This window comes from Pipistrellus hanaki (genome assembly GCF_964339955.1).
Source record: "Pipistrellus hanaki genome assembly, chromosome: 15".
NCBI classification, from domain to species: domain Eukaryota; kingdom Metazoa; phylum Chordata; class Mammalia; order Chiroptera; family Vespertilionidae; genus Pipistrellus; species Pipistrellus hanaki.
Window position 1 is genome coordinate 5,444,127 of NC_140517.1, and position 21,879 is coordinate 5,466,005.

Consider the following 21,879-nt stretch of genomic DNA (forward strand, 5'->3'; position numbering starts at 1 on the left):
TTGCGGGCACATCCCCAGTAGGGGGTATGCAGGAGGCAGCTGGTCGATGTTTCTCTCATCGATGTTCCTAGCTCTCTATCCCTCTCCCTTCCTCTCTGTAAACAATCAATAAAATATATTAAAAAAAAAGAAGAAGAAAAAGAAGAAGAAAGTCCTTGAATGCTGTTCACCACCCCCAGCAGGGAGCCCAGCTGCTCCCCCTGCACAGGCCTGACACAGGGAGATCACCTCTCCCACAGGTTAGCACGATCCCGACAGCCTCCTTTCCAGAAACCAGGCCCTGGGGCTCCCAGAAGGGTCTCATCACGGGCAGGTGTCTCCAATGCTACCCCGACTGCAAAGGCTCAGAAATGAGTGCTGCCGTGCTAATAACAGCTCCCACCCGGTGTAATGTCAGTCTGTTGGTTACAGGGGGACTTAGGGACGAAGTATCCAAAATAGTAAAATTACCTATCATTTCACTGCCTAGAGCAGGGCCAGGGAGAAGATAAAAGGGCTTCTTATTTATTGTTTACACTTGCCTCTGGGTAAACTGCCAGTCCCCTGAACCCCATCCCTGGTGGCAGGGCCCAGCTGGCACACCCCTCCTCTCCGCGGCATGCCTCCGAGCACTTCAAGAACAACGCACCTTTCCTGAGCTCCTGATTCTCAGGACGGCTCTGGGAGACACCACATTTGCAGAGAGAGAAACGGAGGCTCAGAGAGCCCAAGACACTTCCCCGAGGTTGCACAGCCAGCAAGGGGCAGAGCGGAGATTGGAGTCCATCGATGCCAGAATTTAAGTCTCCTCTTCTTCAGATAACACGTGCACCATCCTGTCTCCTCCCCTCCCAGGAGCTGGGTCCCAGACCATCCCGCAGCTCAGATGTTCATTCATTCATTCATTCATTCTCACATTCATTCATTCATTCACTTGATCTTTTTGAACTTCGGTTCGGGTGCAAGTATAGGCTGATGTTGCCTCGAGCTCAGGACTCCACCCAAGAACCTCAACTGGTTTATTACCAAAGACCGGGTTTATCACATTGTAGTGTGAACAGCTCCCGCCCAGCCCCCAAGGCTCAGAGAAGCAGCCTGGGCTGGGGACCCAACAGACCATCTCTTGACACCTCATCCCCTCTCCAGGAGACTCCTGGTGGGGGGGGAGGGGATCCTGGATCAGGTCTGGGGGGGGGAGGGTGTATTGTGTTTATAGCACCGGGCACATATATAAAAATATATCTATATATATAAACACAGGACGTGGGCAGGGGTGCTCCTGGGGTGAGGCCGGTCAGCCGCATCAGTGAGCGGCCGGTCAGCCCGAGCACCCAGGGGTGGGGGGCTGTGGCCGCGGGCCGGTCCCGCCAGCCCGGGCGCTCTAGGCCACCTGGATCTGCAGGTCCTCGTCCTCGTCCAGGTCGCTGGCTCCGTCCCCGGCCTCCTCGGGGCCAAAGCGGGCGCTGCTGCGGATCTTCCCGAAGAGGGGCGCGTTCTGCTGCTGCCGGCGGAGCCTGGGGGGCGGGGGACAGCGGGTCAGGGCGTGGCCTCATCAGGGCGTGGCCTCATCGGCGGGCTGCCAGCCGCTGCCAGGCACCAGGTTGGGCCTTTACAAACATGACCTCATCGATCGCAGCCGCCTCCCTGAGGCCGCCCCCCCCCCCCCCCAATGACAGGAGGTGCTATTATTATCACCTCCGTTTTACAGACAAAGAAACCGAGGTACGAGGCAGGTGGCAGGTGAGTCATGTGCCCGGAGTAATGTGGGCGGTGAGAGTGGGCTGGGGGCTTGGAGAGGTGAGCGGCTGCTCAAGGTCATGGTCATGCCGCTGAGAGTGCAACCCCAGCCCGGCTCTAAGGACCACGGGGGATGGGGGTAGGGGGCAGGGGGCGGGGGTCTCAGCCCCCTCCATCCCCGGTGTCTGTGAGAAAGTGCCCCGCCCCAGTTCCTCCAAAGCCAAACGCCCCGGGCGCACTTGGCCCCGCCGCCCCTCCCCCGCGGAGCGGCTGCTGCCGGCCTCGCACAGGAAGCATGAATTATTGACGGGCGGGCGGGGAGGGGCGCGCCGGGGGCTCCATTACCGCGCGGTGATTTAGTGCCCCATCCCCATCCCCGGAACATTAAAAGCTCAGAAAGTTGGAGGAGAACACGAGGCAGCGGTCCTGGGCGGCCGCCTGGGCCCCCCCCACCCCCTCCGCCATGGAAGCACTTGAGAGGCCGGGCAGTGCCCGCCCGTCCATTCCGGGAGTTTATGGCTCCCGAAGAATGTGGCCAGGGCGGCGGGAAAGCCCTGGGCCAGGCGGCCTTTTACGGGGTGCGAGCTGGGGCGGGGGAGTGGGCAGAGCTGGGCAGAGCTGGCCAGACGCAGCCGGAGGGACTTGGAATCGCGCCTGGGCCCCTGCCCGACCCTGCATAGGAACCACCCCAAGCAGAAGGGGAGACTGAGGCTCGGCGGGCCGTGTCACAGGGCCGTTAGGTCTGGCTCCATGGCCTGTACCCTTCCCAGGAGCACGAAGGATGCTCACAGCAAGCACACAGTAGGTGCTTAGGAAATAAGGGCCCCGAGGGCAGATGGAGGCGTGGCTGTGGAAGGACCGACGGACCCTCTTGGGCCTTCGTTTCCTCATCTGCCAACCGCCTAGGAACTCCCCCTTCCCTCCTTCCAGGAGCACAGTTCTTGTAGCACCGTGTGTGACCCACTCAGAGCCCCCACCCTGGGGTGAGAGGAGCAGAGCAGCTTTTATGAGGTGCCAGATACTTTTATGAACACATACCAGCTCCTTTCATTCTAACAACCGAGAGGTAAGAGCTGTTACCGCCCCCATTTTACAGATGAGGAAACGGACACAGAGAGGGTAAGTGCCCCAAGATCACACAGCGACGAAGGACCGAGCCAGGACTGCCACCACCCAGGCAGAGCCCAGGCTCCCTCTATTCCACGAAATAAGAGGCCGGGAGGAAGGGCCTGCCCAGGGCCCAGCCCAGGCAGCGGGGGGGTCAGGGTTGTGGTTATGAGGCCCCTCAGGTAGGGGGCTTGGACCTGATGCTCTCTGATATCGGACGGCTCTATAAGGGGTGTCAGAGAGAGGGTACAGTCACCGGGTGCTGGGATGGGGGGCGGGGGGGAATGCAAGTGTGCAGGTACGTTCCCCAGACCCTGGGGTCTGTCTGAGGACTCACTCGGGCCCACCATCAGGCTGAGGCTCCTCCAGTTCCTCTGATCCCAGCTGGCCTGGGGTCCACCCAGCCCAGGACCCCGAGGGCTGTTTGTTTTTCTGGTCAATGGCATCCCAGGCCCATGGGCCCTACCTATTTCCCCACCTTGGCCTTGACCTGTTTGGCCACCCTTCCTGCTCTCCGGCTGCAGGAGACAATTCCAGGGTCCCAGCTGGCCTCGCTTCCTGCTCTCACTCCCCTCCCCTGGTTTCCTGGCCCCGGCCCTTCCTGCCGGGAGAGGACAGGATTTTGGCCCCAGGGAGTCCGGCCCTCTTCCTCCTCCTCCTCCTCCTCCTGAGCTCGGACCCTGTCCGGAGGAGGAGGGGGAGGGTGGGGGAAGCGATTCCTTTAGCTGGAAGTCTCTCTGCCCTGCTCCTGTGCCCCGGCCGGGAATCCTCTCCCGGATGGAGCCCCATCCCCGGGGAGCACGTGGGGACCCACCTGGACTGCACGTGCTCCAGCTGCACCTGCAGGTTCTCGCTCTGCTCCGTCTGCTCGTCCAGCGACCGCTGCAGCTTCCGCGCCTGGTTGTGGGCCTCGTCCAGCTGCGGGGTGAGCAGGGCCGACAGCGTGGGGTCACCTAGCCCGGGCCAGCCCGGCCTGCCTCCTGCCATTCGCCCGCAGGCCTGTCCTTCCCAGAGGGCAGGCCCTGTCTCCTCCGAGGCCCAGACCGAGGCCCGCCTCCTCCAGGGAAGCGTCCCCGGTGCTCCTCTCCATCCGCTGCCCCTCCCTTCTGAGCCCGCCCCTCCTCCAACACCCCACGCTGCTGGCCCATCCATCAACCCACCTACCCTCATCCATCTGTCCCCTGTGACCGTCCATCCATGGAAATATCCATCTGCTAGGAAGATACCCACCTACCCACTCCACCATTCATTCATTTGTTTAGCCACCCCTTCACCTTGCCTGTCCATGTGTCCTTCCGTTCTCCCAGACAGACACACCCATGTCTCCATCTACCCATCCTTCTGTCCTTCTCTCCCTGGCCACTCATTCTTCCACCCACTGATCCAGTCAGTGGTCTATCCATCTTTCCACTGTCATCCATCTTTCCATGTCCTCACCCATCATCCATCGACCCACCCCACCACCCATCAGACATCTGGTGCCACCTCTCATCCATCCATCCATCCATCCTTCCTCCCGCCCTCTCTCTCTCTCTCTCTCGCTCTCCCATTCATCTGTCCACCCAGTCCCTCATCCATCTGTTCCTCCACCCCTGGAGTGACCCTTCTGTCTTTCCATTTAACCACCCACAGTCTACCCACCCATCCACCCATTAATCTAATCAACCTCTCATCAACCTCGCCTGTCCATTTTTCTCCCCACCCTCCTACCCACACACCGACCTACCGTCCATCCGTCACCCACCCACCCTCTCTCCCTCCCTACCCTGTGCACACCCTGAGCGTCAGGCTCACACCAGGCGCCGGGGACTCAGCGTGGAGGGACACCCCACTGGGGCTGAGGTCTGGGGGCCGCCCTCCGGCCTCGGCGGGGCTCACCTCGTCCTCAGCCTGGGCCAGCTCCTTCTTGAGCTCCTCCACCCGCAGCCGCAGCTTCTTCACCTCCGCCTCGTGCTGCTCCACCCGCCGGTTGGCGTGGGCCAGCTCGGCCACCTTCTCCTGGAACTGTTTCTTCAGCTTGCCGTGCACGTGCTTCAGGTCTGCCAGCTCCTGCAGGGAGCGGAGAGGGGCGGGGAGGGCTCAGGGTCCGAGGGCACCGTGCCAGGCAGGTCTAGGGGTGCTGGTGGCCCCTCTCCCCGGAATCTCTCTGCCTGGTGTCACAAATACCAGCAGGAGAGGTTTGGCTGAGCGCCTGGAGGCTAGAGCAAGGTGACCGGATGTCCCGATGTTTAACAATGTGTCCTGCGGCGTTTTAAAAAAAAGTCCCGATTTTTTTGAAAAATCGGGACTTTTTTTTAAAATGCCGCAGGACACATTGTTAAACATCGGGACTGCCGCACCAAAAGCAGGACATGGGGTCACCTTAGGTCTCCCGTGAGGCGAGAAGGCCTAGGTGGGTGACTCAGTGGCTCCCTGTTGCACGTGTAACTTTGAGGTGCCTCCTGGGAAGGACGTGGGGTGTCCGGCAGGCTACTGGAGCGGAGTCGGGGGTTTGGGGAAGGGGATGAGGTCTGGAGTCTTTGGTGCAAACGTTTGTTGCATAAACAGAAGGGCTGTCGGGAGGATTAAGCGACATCATGGACCAAAAGCACTGGCGTCGGGCCTACAGGAGGCGCTCCATAAGTGCAGGTACTGCCGAAACCGTTTGGCTCAGTGGATAGACACCCCACCCATTGGCCTGAGGACAGAAGGGTCCCAGGTTCTATACAGGTCAAGGGCATGCACCTTGGTTGCAGACACATCCCTAGTGGGGGGTGTTGCAAGAGGCAGCTGGTCGATGATTCTCTCTCATCGATGTTTCTAACTCTCTATCCCTCTCTCTTCCTCTCTGTAAAAAATCAATAAAATATATAAAAATAAATGAATAGATAAATGCAGGTACTGCCGAAACCAGTTTGACTCAGTGGACAGAGTGTTGGTCTGTGGACTGAAAGGTCCCAGGTTCGATTCCGGTCAAGGGCATGGACCTTGGTTGCGGGCACATCCCCAGTAGGGGGTGTTGCAAGAGGCAGCTGATTGATGATTCTCTCTCATCGATGTTTCTAACTCTCTATCCCTCTCTCTTCCTCTCTGTAAAAAAATCAATAAAAAAGAAGAAAAAAATAAACAAATGCAGGTACTGCCATGGTCCCTGAGCCTGACCCAGAGTGGGCGCCCAGCAGGAGCAGCCTCTGCCCTTAGTTGTCACTTCTGGGGCCCCCGGGGGCTGACCCTGGACACACAGCGGGTGCTCTGCCCTGGCTGGACGGGGAGGCAGGGCCGTCCCAGTCCCGGCCACGCCGCCCACTGCCCCACCTTGTTCTTCTCGAAGAGCGCAGCCTGGCTGGCCCGCAGGTCGCAGTCCAGGGCGCTGGCCGCCTGCCGCCGCCGGCGTGCCAGGGCCTCCTCCAGGTCCCCGACCTGCGCCCGCAGCTTCTTGTTCTCCCGCTCCAGGCCCAGCTTCTCCGTCTCCAGCCGCTCCCGGCGGCCCCACTCGGCCGCGTTCTCTGCCTGCAGCCGCTCCATCTGGAAGAGGGCGGGACAGGGTGAGGGTCCCTGGGGAAGGGGCACGGAAGGGCCCGAGCTGGACTCTCTCCGCCACCCCCCACCCCCAACTCCTCCTGGAGCCGTTTTTGGCTGCAGGAAGCAGGTCCAGCTGCAGCGGCTATAATTAACCTGGCTGTTTCACGTGTGCAGGATGTGAGGGCGCTTTGGGTCTCTGTGTGGGAGAGGAACTGCCCCCTGCAGATTGGGGGACCCCTGGGGTGTGCCTGGACCCCTTAGAGCAACAGGCCTCTTTCAAGAGCCCAGCTGACAGAGCCAGGGCCCCATGGCCACCCCCCCGGCCCTCCCGGGACCCGCTGGACGCCCCACCTCGCCCCTCAGCTCAGCCATCTTCCTGTCCATGCTGGACCTCGCCCCCAGCTCGTCCTCCAAGTCCTCGGACATGCGGCCCAGCTCGTCCTGGTGCGCCTCCTTCAGGATGCTGAGCTGCAGAGACAGCCCAGTCTGGTTACGCGAATAGCACCCAGAACCAGCCCTGAGGGTGGGCACTGGGGAGGCGTGCCCAGCGGAGAGGTGGTACCCATATGGGCCACTGGATGTGCGGAATGGACCTTGAATCTGACCACTTGTGCTGCTTCCGACATCTCTCGTTTCCCATCTCACTGCCATCTAGCCGCCCAGGGTCCACTCCTAGCCCCTGTCAGTCCATTTTCCACAACAGTCGCCTAGTGTGAGCTTTTAAAAAGATAAATACAGCTCTAACCGGTACGGCTCAGTGGATGGAGCATTGGCCTGTGGACTGAGGGGTCCCAGGTTCGATTCTGGTTAAGGGCATGTGCCTTGGTTGTGGGCACATTCCCAGTAGGGTGTGTGCAGGAGGCAGCTGATCCAAGCATCTCTCACTGATGTTTCTAGCTCTCTAACCCTCTCCCTTCTTCTCTGTAAAAAAAAAAAAATCAATAAAATATATTTTTTAAAAAAAACAAAAATAAATAAAAAGATAAATACAATCATGTCCCCATCCCGGGTTCCTTAGGGTAAGGACTGACCCCTTTCACCTCCTTCCTCTTAGTCCATTGTGTGGCCTCCTTTCTAAGCCTCAAATACACCCTGCTCACCCCAGGGCCTTGGCACATGTGGCTCCCTCCCTCTGCCCCCTACACTTCTTCTGAGGTATTTTGCAGCATGGACTCTTCTCATGCTCAGGCCTTGTCCTCAATGCCCCCTGCTCAGGGAGGCCTCTGCTGTCCTCCCCACCTGCAGGGGGTGCCTCCTCCACTTGCCACGACCCCCTCCCCCACTAGAACGGGAGCTTGGGAGGACAGAGAGTTGTCTGTCTGTCCACCTTTATACCCCTGTATGGCCTTGGCATCGGGGAGCCCTCCATGGACACTGGCTGGACACCGTCTGCGTGTGATGGCAGGGGTGGCCTTGCATGCATACGGTGAGGGAAAGACGTCAGATACAAAAGCGAGTCTTTGTAAGTAATCCGTTCGTGTTGTATTCACGTTCTGCAAATGATCACACTTCCCAACTTAGGAAAATTAAAAAAAAAAAAGACAGATTCCTAAACCCAAGTCCCAAAGATGATGTCTCGGGAGGGCGAGGGTGGGTCTGGGAATCTATTTTAGGAGCGTCCCCAAGGCCAGCGTCCCAGGCTCCGAGGTCCGTGGTCTTCCCGCCTTCGGAGATGCAGCCGGTCCAGCCGGCTTTCCCGGGGTGGCTCTGCCCCCTGGTGGCCATATGGGGGCCTGCATGGGAGTTGGGAAAGGCTGCCTACTGGTTAAGGGCATGTGCCCTGCCTGCTCTGGGTTTGCCACACTGTGGTGGGAAGAGGGAAATTCCCTTTCTGCTGGCAGGAGCCTCAGTTTCCGCACTTATGAAATGGGGACAGCCACCTGATGGCCACCAGGCTTCAGTGAGACCTCGCACACAGTAGGCACTCCCTGAATGCACCGTCAGACGCCTCCCCTGCATCCTGGTCCTCAAAGCTCTCCTTGCAGCCTCACCTCTCACTTACTAGAAGGTGACCAGGCGTCCAGCTTTTGGTGGGACAGTCCCGCGGGACTTTTTTTTAAAACGCCGCGGGACAAGTTGTTCAAAATCGGGACGTCTGGTCACCTTTACTACTACCCGCCAGCCACGCTGGCTCATTTTCTGGATGCGTTAGGCTTGCGCTGGCCTCAGGACCTTTGCATCTGCTGTGCCTTCTGCTGGGAACGTTGCCCACCGTATCCTCTCGAAGGTGGCTTCTTCTAACCCCTTTAGGTCTTGTCTCAAATGTCACCTTTTGAGGTCTTTCCTCACCCATCACCCCATCCCTCTTACACTGTTTGGACTACTTCATAGCTTATGAATTTATCTGCCTGGTTCCTGCCAGTCCTTCCCTGATCCTCTTCCTGAGGGTCCTGAAGGCAGGGACATTGCCCCCACCCGGCACTCAGAACAGTGCGTGGCCGGCGCTTGGCAATCAATGAACGCCCTTCTTCTGTGCACTCCCACTGCTGAAATGCAACAGCACAATGCTGCTTCCTCCAGGAAGCCCCCCCCCCCCCCCCGGGTCTCCAAGACTCACTTGCTTGAGCATCTCCTGCTTGGTCTTGCTCAGCTCCTCATACTTTATCTTCCACTGGCTGAGTTCCCCCTCCAGCTTCTCAATGTTCCTGCTCAGTGCCAGCTTATCCCTGGGGAGAGGGGACAGAGAGAGGGAGACATGGGGGTGAGCCCACCGGCGCCCTCTGCTCAGAGTCCTCCTACGCACTCTGTACCTGCAAGACCCCAAGGCCAACGTCCTTGCCTTCAAGGTCCTGGCACCCCACACGGTGGCAGGCACCTGGCTGTGCATTTCTCCTGGAACTATGCCCCTCCCACGAGGGCATGGTGTGAGGAGGGCACCAGGCCTCCATGGCACCGAGCACCCCTGGCAGGTGCCTCCCTCTCCCTGGGCCCCAGGATCATGTGCCAAATACGACCCTGGCTCCTGTTTCATGCACTGTGGTTCCCTGCAAGGCTTGGCTTGAGAACACGGTTCTGCCATTAGAAAAGCTGCAAATCGCCGAAACCGGTTTGGCTCAGTAGTAGAGCGTTGGTCTGCGGACTGAAAGGTCCCAGGTTCGATTCCGGTCAAGGGCATGTACATTGGTTTCGGGCACATCCCCGGTAGGGGGTGTGCAGGAGGCAGCTGGTTGATGTTTCTCTCTCATCGACGTTTCTAGCTCTCTATCTCTCTCCCTTCCTCTCTGTAAAAAAAAATCAATAAAATATATTAAAAAAAGAAAAGAAAAGAAAAACACGGTTCTGCCATTAGAAAAGCTGGAAATCACAGTCCAATGACCCTCGGATCTAGGGGCCCCCTCTTGTCACCACCACTGGGTGGGATTCCCTAGTTCTCCCATGACCCTGTGCATGAATGAGAAGCTCTGGGTAACAAGCACTGTGCCTGGCTCCAGCACATAGTACGTGCTCAACTAACACCCGCATTTACTGTTTCACGCTGCGCTTCCCCATCCCACACCACGCCCGGCTCTGTGCTGAGGGTCTACTCAGTGTTCTGAGAGGAGACAGCACCACCCTCTAGGAGGCATGTTAGAGACCCATGGGGATGTTTTTGGTTGTCATGACAACAGGGTCGTTTAGTGGGCAGGGACCTGGGGTACCCGATACCTGGCAGGGCCCAGGACATCCTGCCCATCCAAGGAATTACCCTGCATCCGGTAATGTGTACATGACATCCCTGGGGGGGAAAAGGATCTAGAACCTCGCTCTTATTTGCATATTACATATTATTTGAGTTAATCTCTCTATATAAAAGCCTAAGCGATTATAATGACTGGCTGGTAGCTATAATATCACTGACCACCAGGGGGCAGATGCTCAACACAGGAACTGTCCCCTGGTGGTCAGTGCACTCCCACAGCCAACCTCCTACAGTCCCTCCCCCCAAGCCTGCTGGCCCCAATGGCCGGCCAGGCCGACGGGGCCTCTAGTAGTGATAATAATAATAATAGAAAACTAGCATGGGGTTCTTGGGCAGAGCACGCTGCTCTAATGCTGCAGGATTCAAGCCCAAATAGAACCACTCCCCTTCAGCAAGTCTCACGCTTTGGGTCACTGATGTTCATATTGTGGTGCTGAGTGTTTCTGCCCCCCCCCCCCCCTGCACCTGCCTGCCCCCAGCACTCACTCTCGTTCCTTGAGCAGCACCTTCTGGGACTCATCCAGCCGCAGGCGTAGGGCTGTCAACTTGGAGGCCTCCTCCTCCATGGCCGCTGTGTCCTCCCAGGGCAGCCGGCTGCGCTCCTGGCGGCCCGAGCTGCCCCGCGGGCCCCCGGTCCCCACACTGCGCGTCTCCCAGCAGCCCTCGGGCTCCTCTGCTCTGCCCTTCAGCAGGCTCTCCGCCAGCTCCAGCTCCTGCGGGGACCAGAGGCAGCTGAGTCCTCTTGGCCTCTCCCAGGCCCTGGGTCTGGAATCAGCTGGAGGGTGAGTGTGGGCAAGTCACACAGTCCTTCTGGGCCCCAGATCCCTGTTTTGCAGCCTAGAAAGACCCACAGCCTCCTCTGGGCCTCCCCTTTCTCCTGGAACTGCACACGAGTCAGCCACCAGGGTTCCCTGCATGCTGGGCTGGTAGATTTCCCAGGAGAGGTAGCGAGCTCCCTGTTGCTGTAAGTATGCAAACACATGGTGGGGCATTGGTGTGGATCAATGCAGACGTAGGGGATTCCTACAACGAACAGGAACTAAATTCCTCCAAAAGGAATTCTGGCTTTAAGATCCCGTTTTCCAGGTGCAAACACTAGGCACCACGAGACTGGTGACACGGCAGAGCTGAATAGCAAGGCGGGCCTGTGAGCGGAACCAGCTCCCAGACAGGAAGCTGCGAGAGATCATTAACCCAAGGCCAAGCCCCTGTCCCCTCTGCCCCCCTGCCCTGCCCCTGTCCACCCCCAAGGCCTGCCTTGGCCACAAACCCCAGACACCCTGCTCCAGCCTGCCTTCCCCAAGGGCTCTCCAGGCGAGGGGGCCACTCCCTTCCCTGTCTGGCCCTTAGACTGGGACAGTGGCTCGGAGGACTGCCCAAGGAGTGAAATTCTCCTCCTCCTGTATCTCGGAGTCTGGGTGGGGGGTCTCAGGTGCCACCTGGTCCAATGCCCTATGATTTTTGAATCTCTCAAAAAATCGGGACTTTTTTAAAAACGCCTCGGGACGCGGGACACATTGTTACAAATCGGGACTGTCCGGCCCAAAGCGGATGTCTGGTCCCCTTACTCTTAGGGCACCGGGCCCTTCCCATTCCTGGCTCCAGGCCGGGGATCCTCCACCTCTGCCCACATCCGCCAGCCTCTCCCCCTTGGGGACCCCAGGGCCAAGGCCAGGCCCCTGCCCGGCAGCCCCGCGGGCCTTCTCCACGCACCTGGCTGCTCTGGGGCCTCTCGGACCCGACGTCGCGCACCGGCGGCTCGTGCTCCCGCTCGGGCTCCGTCCCGGGTCCGTCGGGGGGCGTCGTCGTCGGGTCGGCGGCGGCCCCCCGGGCGCCCCGCAGCCGCGCCAGCTCGCGGCCGCGCGCCTCGCACTCGCCCTGCGCCTCCTGGCGCTCCCGGCGCGCGCCCGCCAGCTCCTTGGTGAGCGCGTCCAGGCGCTGGCGCAGCTGGCGCACCTCCTCGCGCGCGCGGTTGCGCTCGGCGCGCACCTTGCTCCACTTCTCGCGCCAGTTGGCGGTGCAGTCCGACCACCAGCGCATGGTCTTCTCCATCTGCGCCGCCCGCGCCCGCGCCTCCTCCAGCTCCCGCAGCCGCAGCTCCTCGCGGCCCTCCCAGTCCCCGTCGGTGGCCAGCAGCGCGGGCGCCGGCGGCAGCGGCAGGGACAGCGCGGGGGACGGCCCCGGGGACGGGGTGCCGCTGGGCGGCGTGGGCGGCAGCGAGTCCGCCGCCGGCCCCATGCGCTCCGGGGACGGGCTGCCCAGGATGGTCAGCAGGCTGCCCTTGGACAGCTGCGGGGACTCGGCCAGCCGGGGGCTCGGCCCGTGGCTCATGGCGCCAGCAGGACTGGAGGGCCCTGGACTTGAACTTGGGGCTGGACTCAAGGGCAGCGAGGGGGACGTCCGGCAGATGCGATGCCGCTGCGCATGATGACACGGCTGCTACCCACGGCTCTCCGGGCCACACCGGGTGGGGGATGCCTCCTAGGACCTGTCGGGGGGGGGGAGGGGGCACACCGTTAGCAGGCTGTGGCACCACCTGTCCTTGTCCATAACAGCAGCCACCGGAAGGGCATAACAGGCAGAGGGAACAGCGAGGCAAAGGATAGAGAGAATGGTCTGGGCCAGGAGAATCCCTGAGGCTGGAATGGTGAGCAAGGGCCTGCAGCTGCTTCCTCACGGGTCTCCAGACTCCCTGCTTTGGTCCCTTCAACCTGCGGCAACGGCGGCTGATCTGCAGCCTGGGTCTGCTGTTCCGGACCTTCAGGTCCCCTCTCACGCACGGAGCAGCTCCGGCTCTCCCGCCTCCATCCCGAACAGCATGCTTCCACGCTGGCCCTCCTGCCTCTCCCTACACGGGGCCAGCTCTTCCCATCCTTCACACTTACCCGAGGAATCATCTCCTCCTAGAAGTCCTTCTGGACCATCTCCGGTCCTGACCCCTGTCTGCTCCCCGTTCTCCCCCCAGCCTGCAGTTTGCTGGGGCCAGAAGCTGGTTCCCGGCCACGGTTTTAGTCTTGGCACGTGATGGCAATGACCCCTGGGGAGGGCCCACTACCTTATGCGGGTACCATGCCTTATGCGAATGATCTCATTTATTTACCTCCCCAGAATTGAGAGAAAGGACTGGCATTTACTGCAGAGGGCAGGGAGCCTCCGCAAGGTTAAGACCCAGAGCTGACAGATGTGGTACCTGGGAGTCCAAAAGCCAACGCTGGGAGGGTTTGATGACCCAGGCGCGCTCTGGTGGTACGATGGAGGTCAACCAGTGCCTGTTAGATGCTGAGGGCGCAGCGAGGTGTCAGGCTCTGCTATTCGAAGGCCACGTCCCCTTTAAAATAAGCCAGATCCATGGCCCTCTCTGTCCCTAACCTGCCACCTTCTCCCTCCGCGTGGCCGCCTCCTGACCGCCTCCAGCAGCCCATGGAGACATGGTGACCGTCCCTCCCCACTCAGCTAGCCCGTCCCGCCCACCAGCCCCTGGGGCCCACCCTGATCTCTGCCCCTTCCTTTTCAGAGCGACCAATCAGAGCCCTGCTCAACACTGGCTGGTCCCCACACTGCCTGCCAACCCCGGGTCCCCTCTCCCAGTCACCAACCCCTCCCTCTGGGCAGGTGATCGAATGTCAGTGAAAAGCCAGATTGGCATTCCCTCCCTGTGCTGCCCCAGGCCCCAAGGTCCTCTCTTCTCTGTCCCTAGCAGGGTAGTTGCTTTAAGTGCAGTCTCCGGGCCCCACCCCTAGCGAGCCAAGTGCAGGAGACAGGAGGCTGGGAACTGGGTTTTCAGAGTTCAAGTTCAGGGCGTTTGGGTATTGGCGGTGCCTTGTCACCGCCCATGTGTCCATACACACAAATGCATACGTCTCAACCGCAGGAATCCCTGCACAGAGTCATTACTGCACAAAGCCATGCCCCCAGACACGGCCATGCAGGTGCGGTTCCATGTCCCAGAATGCCACGGACTCCCCCAAAGGATCCCTGGCAGGCTGATACCCTCTCTGTGACTCAGTCTCTCCACCGGGGCAGGGAGGCAGCTGGCTGTGACCCCATGTGTGTTGCACACTCAGGTACATTTGATCCCCCACCCATACACACAGACACAGATACAAAGAGACACAGGCAGGCACACGCACACTCAGAGAGGGGCATGAGGCACGCACAACTCTACAGACGCACAGAGAGAGGCTCACCTGTAGAGTCCAGGACATACGTGAAGACACACACATGCCAACACACGGATGGATACACACAGAGACATGCACAGACACTCATTGCTAAGTGGATGCACACACACACACACACACACACACACACTCTCTCTCTCTCTCTCACACACACAAACATGCACACGGACACTCGCTCTCCTCTCCCCATTTTCCTGGCGAGACTCCACGGGAGAAGCTCTTGGAAAAGAAAAACAATGCGAGAGCCTGCCTGCGGGGGCGGGGAAGGAGGCAGGAAACCCAAGTGCCAGCCAGGCAGCCTGGGCTGTGCTAGACATGGGGGATGGGGGGAAGGTTTGGGGGTCCTGGGGCCCAGGCCCTGTCTGCCGGGTCCTTCCTGCAGCCCCCACACTGAGAGGGTCACAGGGCAGGGGCCACTGCCACCCCCCCCCCCCCCCCGCCCGCCGCCTCTGGGAGGTGCCAGGCCTGTTGTGGGCTCGGCAGGGCGGGGGTGGCCTGCTCCTTCCAGGAATCCCCAGCCGGTCGCCAAAGGGGCAGGGCGGGCGCCACCCAGGCCCCTCATGGCTTCCAGGCGCCCGAGCTAAAGGCAGCCTGGTCTGGCCCTTCCTGGGGTTCCTGGGGGCTGGGGGTGGGGTGGGGGAGGAAGGACAGCAGCGGGGACAGAGGGGCTCTGAACAGCCCGCCTGCTCTTCCTCCAGTGGCCCAGTGGCTCCCCGAGGGCGCGTATGCCCACGTGTGGGAAGGAGTGGGGCCCCGGTCCAAGGTTGGTTTTCTGGAGAAGCCCATCCCCTAGCCTAGCACACCAGGAACCCTGCAGGCCCACAGATTCAACCGGGCCCTGCCACCATTGCACCCTCTCCTCACTCCCCCCCCCCCCCCCCCACACACACACATAGCACAGCCTGGGGGACAAAAGCTCACACAGAGCCTGGTAACGCACCCCCAACACACAACACAGTCCAGCCTGGCTGCAGGGACAGGCTCCGGCGGCCCTGCCCGCTGGCCTCACCCGGGGCTCTGTGGCTCCTTCCCATCGCTGTGCCCGGCTGGCTTCCTGATTCCTTGAGGCCCGTGGCCGGCAAACTCATCCGTCCACAGAGCCGAATAGCAACAGGACAACAATGGACATTTCTTTTGGAAAGCCAATTTTTTTTTTTAAAAACTTTAACTTCTTCTGACGCCACTTCTTCAACATAGACTCGCCCAGGCCGTGGTATTTTGTGGAAGAGCCACCCTCCAGGGGCCAAAGAGCTGCGTGTGGCTCGAGAGCCACAGTTTGCCGACCACGGCTCTAGGTGGTCATCACACCTCCAGGAGCAGGTCCAGATGGTCCCAGCCCCTGCAGACCGCAGGGACACCCCCTCACTCCACCTTCCCCTCCTGCCTCCTGCCAGCCAGATGGGTCTACTCCTGCTCTAACCCTCAGACTCTGAACCGCCCCACCCCTTCCTTCAAGCTCAGTCCCATCACCTCCAGGAAACGCCTTCACCTTCCCAGCCCCCCCCCCCAAGGGAGCACAGCCCCACAAGCCTCCGCGGCCAGAGCTGGCCAGCTGCCCGCTTCTTGCAGCTCCGGCTTCTGCCTATCCAGGCGGGACTCCTGTGCCACCCAGAGCTTCTAGGACTGGTCTGGCATCGAGGACCAGCTTCAGGCTGGGCGGGTGGAGAGCAGAGGCTGACCTGCGACCTGCGTACCCTTAGCTGGGCCGCAAGGCTTAGGACCCGGAGCTCCCGAACCCGAGCCCTCAGCGACCCTCGCCGCTCCAGACAGCGGCTGGCCACTCACTCCAGCAGGGAATCAAGGATGTTTTCACAGGATGCTTGCCTCAGGCTAGGATCGGGTTTGTCTACAGGAAGTGATCAGTGGTTCCTGCTGCCTGCGGACAGGTCTGCAATGTCTCTCCCTCGTTTCTCCACCAGCAAACTCCTGCACATCCTTCAAGACCCACCTTCCGTTCCCACTCGGCTGGGGCGCCTTCCCTGACCTCATCCATGCACAGATGATGTGAACGAACCCAAAGCACTGGCCCCTCCCTGTTTTTCGGCAATGGCCACATGGTGAAGTTCACAAGGGCACCTGGGTCTTGCTGGCTGTCAGCACTGGCCCAGCAAACAGCAGGTGCTGCATAAATGCTTCCAGGGCTAAGGATGCAAGATGGACAGGTGCGCCGAAGCCGGTTTGGCTCAGTGGATAGAGCATTGGCCTGCAGACTCAGAGGTCCCGGTTCGATTCCGGTCAAGGGCATGTACCTTGGTTGCGGGCACATCCCCAGTGGGGGGTGTGCAGGAGGCAGTTGGTCGATGTTTCTCTCTCATCGATGTTTCTAACTCTCTATCTTCCTCTCTGTGAAAAATCAATAAAATAAAATAAAAATAAAACAAAAAAAGATGGACAGGTGGGAGTCCCCCTGCGACCAGGGCGAGTTGAATCATCCTAAGGATCCGGAGTCACTCTGTGGCAGGCTCGGAGGCATGTAGGTGTCTGAGCCTGTCTGTGGCCAAGGTCAGGGTCAGAGGTTATCTTATGGCTAAGTCGGTGGTCAGGCCTCTTATCTGAGGGAGCCGAATGGGCCCACAGAGGGTCAACGCTGTGTTTCGTCCTCAGCCTGTTTAGATGACTGTCAGTCTCCAAAGAGAGAGCCACGCTGAAGCCCGGATGGGGGTCAGTTGGGGGGGTGGGACTAGGGGTGTGCCTGGTGGTCCCACGCCTCCCTCTGGCTCAGAAACCCCCTCTGTCCTCCCACAGCCTTTCAGGTGGCGCTCGGGGCCTGGCCCGGGGCCACGGGCCTGGCTGTGGGCAGGGAGCGGAGCCCAGCAGGAAACCGCAGAGGACGGCCTGATTGGATAAGTGCAGGGGCCCAGGCTGGTCAGCCACAAATTGTGGGCACCTGTCCCTCTGACCTGCTGCCTGGGCTGCAGCCACTGGGCCTCCAGGAGAGGACGGAGGGAGGCACGTGGGCCCTGGGCCCTGGAGTGGGCACTCTTGGACCGGCTCAGATGCCCCCATCTTAGACGGAGGAGCCACAAAGAGAGCCCGGGTCACTGACTATAACATTTCTTTACAAATGGCCCCTCTGAGGCCCGGGGGGACAGCTGCTCCCCAGATCCACAAAGAGGACCAGCAGCAAAGTAAGGGGGGGGGGAGGGTGTTGGGGCACCTCTACCATGGGGTACTCATGCATCTGGCCAAGTGGCCAACCATAGCTGGTATGGAAGAGGGGGAGCCCTGGATGGGGGCCGACCCCAGCCCCGGCCTCTCAGTAGCTCCTTGATCTATTCATGCTTTCAGAGAAGAGTCCCACCCTGTCCCTGCCATGCTGTGTCCCTGTGCTCTCTGCGCCTGTCTTCTTAGCTCCGTGGTCGGCAAACTGCGGCTCTCAAGCCACAGGTGGCTCTTTGGCCTCTTGAGTGTGGCTCTTCCACAAAATACCACGGTCTGGGTGAGTCTATTTTGAAGAAGTGGTGTTGGAAGAAGTGTAAGTTTAAGAAATGTGGCTCTCCAAAGAAATGTCCATCGCTGTCCTGTTGATACTTGGCTCTGTGGACTAATGACTTTGCCGACCCCTGATAGCTGAACGATGGGGCAAGGCACCGACAAGACCCCGAAAAGCTCTGTCCAGCAAGTGGGCAGACTCTGTGCCCACTTGAAGCAATCAAGAGAGAAACTGAAGGAAGCCCCAGATGGGGAGCTGGCCAGTCAGACACCCCCGTTAACCCCCATCAGAGCGGTGGGTAACGGGGGGCCCCTCCTTCCTCCTGGCCCTTAGCCTCTGCTCCACCTGCCCCGGCTCCTTACAGAAACCCGTTTTCTGCCGTTCCACCGCCCGAACCCCCACTTCCTCGCCCTGGCGGCGGGAGGAGGGGGCTCCCGGGCCGCGCGGCGCTGTCCCGCCCACCGGGACCCCGCGAGGCCCCCATTGGCTGCCGAGGGGGCCTGGGGGCGGTGGCCCGGCCTCCGATTGGCCCACGCCGCCCGTCCATCCCGCACTCGCCCCGGTGACTACGTTGTGTCCCCCGGGAAAGTTCCAAATCCTGCCCCGCCCGCAGCCCCCTCCCGCCCGCCCGGCGGGGCCGCGGCATCGCGTGGGCGGCCCTGCACCCCCAACCCCCCCACTCCTCACCCGCAGCCCCTCCGCCCCGGAGGCCAGACGTGGGGGGACCCGGGAGGGGGGGCGGCGAGGAAGTTCCGCTCGGAGTTTGCAGCGGACGCAGGAGCCCCCGCCGCCCCCCACTTAACCCCTCGCCTCCAGGGGAGATCGCGGCCTGGAGGGGGTTCCCGGGGCGCGGGGGCTCCCCGCCCCGTGCACGGCCGCTCCCCGCTCACCTCGGCCGGGGACCCGCGGCTCCGGACGTCCGAGCCGCCGCTGCAGGGCGGAGCGGGGCGGGCGCGGGGCTGGTGCGGCCCCGCCGGGAGGGCGCGGAGTCTCCTCCTCCCTCCGGGCGGGGGGGGGGGAGGGGAGACGGCGGGGCGATGGCGGGGCACCCGGCCAGCTGCAGCCGGACCGGGACCCCGGCCGTGAGCCCGGCCCGCTGAGCTGCTGGGCTGGGGGGCTGGGGCGAGGGGCGGCGGGGTCCGCTGCAGGGCGGGCGGGACCCCGGCGGAGGCCCCACCCCCGCGCGGGGCCGAGGGTGGGGGCCGGAGGCTGGGGCCGGGGACCCCGCGGGGCTGGGCTCCGCTTTCCCGCCTCTGGATCCCGGGCGCCCCCGCGCCCCCCATCCCGGCAGCCGTGGGCCCTGCGGAGCGGGCTCAGCGCGGGGCCCGGGAAGAAGTTCACTTTTAACGCTTTCTGCCTCTGCCAGCTCGGCCGCCAGCGTGGAGCGGCGAGGCTCTGCGGGCCCAGACGCCTCGAGAGTTGGGGTAGGGGGGTGGGTGGTGGTAAAGGGGGGCGGTGTGGGGGAGTCTGCGGTTTTGGCGGGAGGAGGCGGGGCAGACTCTGGGAGGGCCTCTCACTATATAAGGTGCCCTGGAGGGCAGGCTGGGGTGAATCCTTCCAGAAAGAGGACCCAAAACTCAGAAATGGGGGGAGGGAAAGAGACCAGGCCAGATTGGGACTTTACCTCGAAAAATAAACCCCCAAAATGCTGAAGATATATATTAGTGTTTTTTTGTTTTTTAAATATATTTTATTGATTTTTTACAGAGAGGAAGGGAGAGAGATAGCTAGAAACGTCGATGAGAGAGAAACATCGACCAGTTGCCTCTTGCACAGCCCCTACCGGGGATGTGCCCGCAACCAAGGTACATGCCCTTCACCGGAATTAAACCCGGGACCTTTCAGTCCACAGACCGATGCTCTACCACTGAGCCAAACCAGTTTCGGCTGAAGATATGTTAGTTTTAACCCATTGTAGGCATTCGAAGGATGGAAGAATCGGTTCTTGGCAACAAAAAGGTCATTTTTGCAAAAATATTTGAGGGTTTTAAGCCCAAGGATCACTCTGAATCCGTTACTGGTCAAATAGTCCTCTCTGAAGGTCACGGTCACTTATCTTTTTTTAAAAAAAATATATATTTTATTGATTTTTTTTTCAGAGAGGAAAGGAGAGGGATAGAGAGTTAGAAACATCGATCAGCCCCCTCCTACACACCCCTTATTGGGGAATCTGTCCGCAACCAAGGTACATGCCCTTGACCGGAATAGAATCTGGGACCTTTCAGTCCGCAGGCCGATGCTCTCTCCACTGAGCCAAACCAGCGAGGGCTGCAGTCACTTCTCTTACAGAAATGTTCTTCCTCTGTGGTTAGCAGCTGCTCGGTTTCTATGGCATTACTCGCATCAACTTCACGGAATCCCACACTTCTTTTGCAAGATTGGCAGTTTCGCTCTTTTTCACCGGCTTTGCATTTGCACGGTTCAACGTGGGCAGCCTCTGACAGCTAGAGACATCTGCTGGTGGGGATCTGTGAGGTGTGAGAGGGAACTAGCCTGTGAATGCTGCTGCCCAGGCCCCAAGGGCAGCTTGGGGTGTGCCTGGGGCCTGTGAGATGGAGATGGAGAGGACGCAGAGGACCGGATGTCCCCATCTGAAAGCTGGGGGCATGCTCAGGGAGGCCGTTGGCTCAGACATACCCAAACCCCCACAGCCACTAAGCACAGCCATGGATCCAGAGCCCGGCCTTCCTGCTAGAGTTCCCGGAGGTGGGGTAGGGAGGAGGCAGAGGAGGTGAGCAGATGGTGAACCTGAGCTCCAGTCAGAGCGCCATGACAGTCGGGTCTTCCCTCTTAAGAGAGGAAGCGAAAATACTTGTCCTAGCCTGACCTGTGTGGCTCAGTGGTTGAGCTTCGACTCCTGAACTAGGAAGTCATGGTTCTATCCCCCGGTCAGGGCCCATGCTGGGGTTGAGGGCTCGATCCCCAGTAGGGGGCGTGCAGGAGGCAGCCAATCCATGATTCTCTCTCATCATTGATGTTTCTATTTCCCTCTCCCTCTCCCTCTCTGAAATCAATAAAAACATATATATATCTTTTAAATACTTGTCCTAGGGGTGTCTCTTTCAGGGTGTCTCTTTGGAGGAGCCATCCATTCTTGGAACCAAGATGGGTGCTGGCCGTAAGCTTGGCAGCTCACAGGAATGATCTGTTTTACACCCATCCTGTGAGCTGGATGTTGTCAACACCATCTCCTAGTGAGAAAAGTGAGGAGCAAAAGCCAAGTGGGCCGAAACCAGTTTGGCTCAGTGGATAGAGCGTTGGCCTGCGGACTGAAAGGTCCCAGGTTCGATTCCCGTCAAGGGCATGTACCTTGGTTGTGGGCACATCCCCAGTAGGGGGTGTGCAGGAGGCAGCTGATTGAGGTTTCTCTCTCATCGATGTTTCTAACTCTCTATCCCTCTCTCTTCCTCTCTGTAAAAAAAAATCAATAATATATATGAAAAAAAAAAAAGTCAAGTGGTAGGGGCATGGGGGCGGGGGAGCTCAGAGCCCAGATCTGACTCAGTTTACCAATGTCACTCATGTTCCTAAACCCAACTTCCAGGCAGCCTTCAGGATGAAGTGCTAATCGGGTGTCAGCCCCAGTGCCCCCCCCAGGAGTGTCTCTCCCCAGCTCAGCACGGTGGGGTTCAGACGGAGGAGGCTGTCAGCATTTCCCACACGTCTCTGGCCTTAGCTGCCGCCATGTTTGCCATCAACACTTAGCACTAGGGCCGTTATTTAACTTAGCTTTTTCATTTTTATTTATTTATTCATTTAAATATATTTTATTGATTGTTTACAGAGAGGAAGAGAAAGGGATAGAGAGCTAGAAATATCGATGAGAGAGAAACATCAACCAGCTGCCTCTTGCACACCCCCTACTGGGGATGTGTCCATGACCAAGGTGTGTGTCCTTGACCGGAATCGAACCTGGGACCCTTGAGTCTGCAGGCCGACGCTCTACCCACTGAGCCAAACCAGTTTCTGCTTAGCTTATTTTTTTTTTTTATATTTATATTTTATTGATTTTTTCAGAGAGGAGGAGAGAGGGATAGAGAGCTAGAAACGTCGATGAGAGAGAAACATCGACCAGCTGCCTCTTGCACACCCCCTACCAGGGATGTGTCCGCAACCAAGGTACATGCCCTTGACCAGAATCGAACCTGGGACCCTTCAGTCTGCAGACCGACGCTCTACCACTGAGCCAAACCGGTTTCGGCTGCTTAGCTTATTTTTTAAAAATCGTTTTACATTTTAGAACACACATGTATTTTAGGGTT

At 59.7% G+C, this 21,879-nt stretch overlaps 1 protein-coding gene across 1 annotated transcript; it reads right to left on the reverse strand.

Moving 5' to 3' along the window:
• Window positions 1-503: 503 nt before the first annotated feature.
• Window positions 504-18,739, reverse strand: CCDC102A (coiled-coil domain containing 102A). Its single transcript, XM_084861231.1, has 9 exons — window positions 18,508-18,739; window positions 11,717-12,491; window positions 10,490-10,716; window positions 8,882-8,990; window positions 6,676-6,792; window positions 6,118-6,327; window positions 4,702-4,872; window positions 3,638-3,741; window positions 504-1,493 (listed from the first exon to the last, which is right to left on the reverse strand). The coding sequence occupies exons 2-9, from the start codon at window positions 12,332-12,334 to the stop codon at window positions 1,361-1,363; spliced, it is 1,689 nt and encodes a 562-aa protein (XP_084717357.1). The 5' UTR covers window positions 12,335-12,491; window positions 18,508-18,739; the 3' UTR covers window positions 504-1,360.
• Window positions 18,740-21,879: the final 3,140 nt, after the last annotated feature.

What these genes read in the sequence shown, in the direction of transcription:
- CCDC102A (XM_084861231.1), bottom strand. Translation starts at nt 12,334, where the DNA reads ATGAGCCACGGGCCGAGCCCCCGGCTGGCCGAGTCCCCGCAGCTGTCC. An exon ending in AGAGGCCCCAGAGCAGCCAG is followed by an intron (nt 10,717 to 11,716) that starts GTGCGTGGAGAA and finishes TGGTCCCCGCAG; the next exon opens with GAGCTGGAGCTGGCGGAGAG. An exon ending in CGCTCTTCGAGAAGAACAAG is followed by an intron (nt 4,873 to 6,117) that starts GTGGGGCAGTGG and finishes CGCTCCCTGCAG; the next exon opens with GAGCTGGCAGACCTGAAGCA.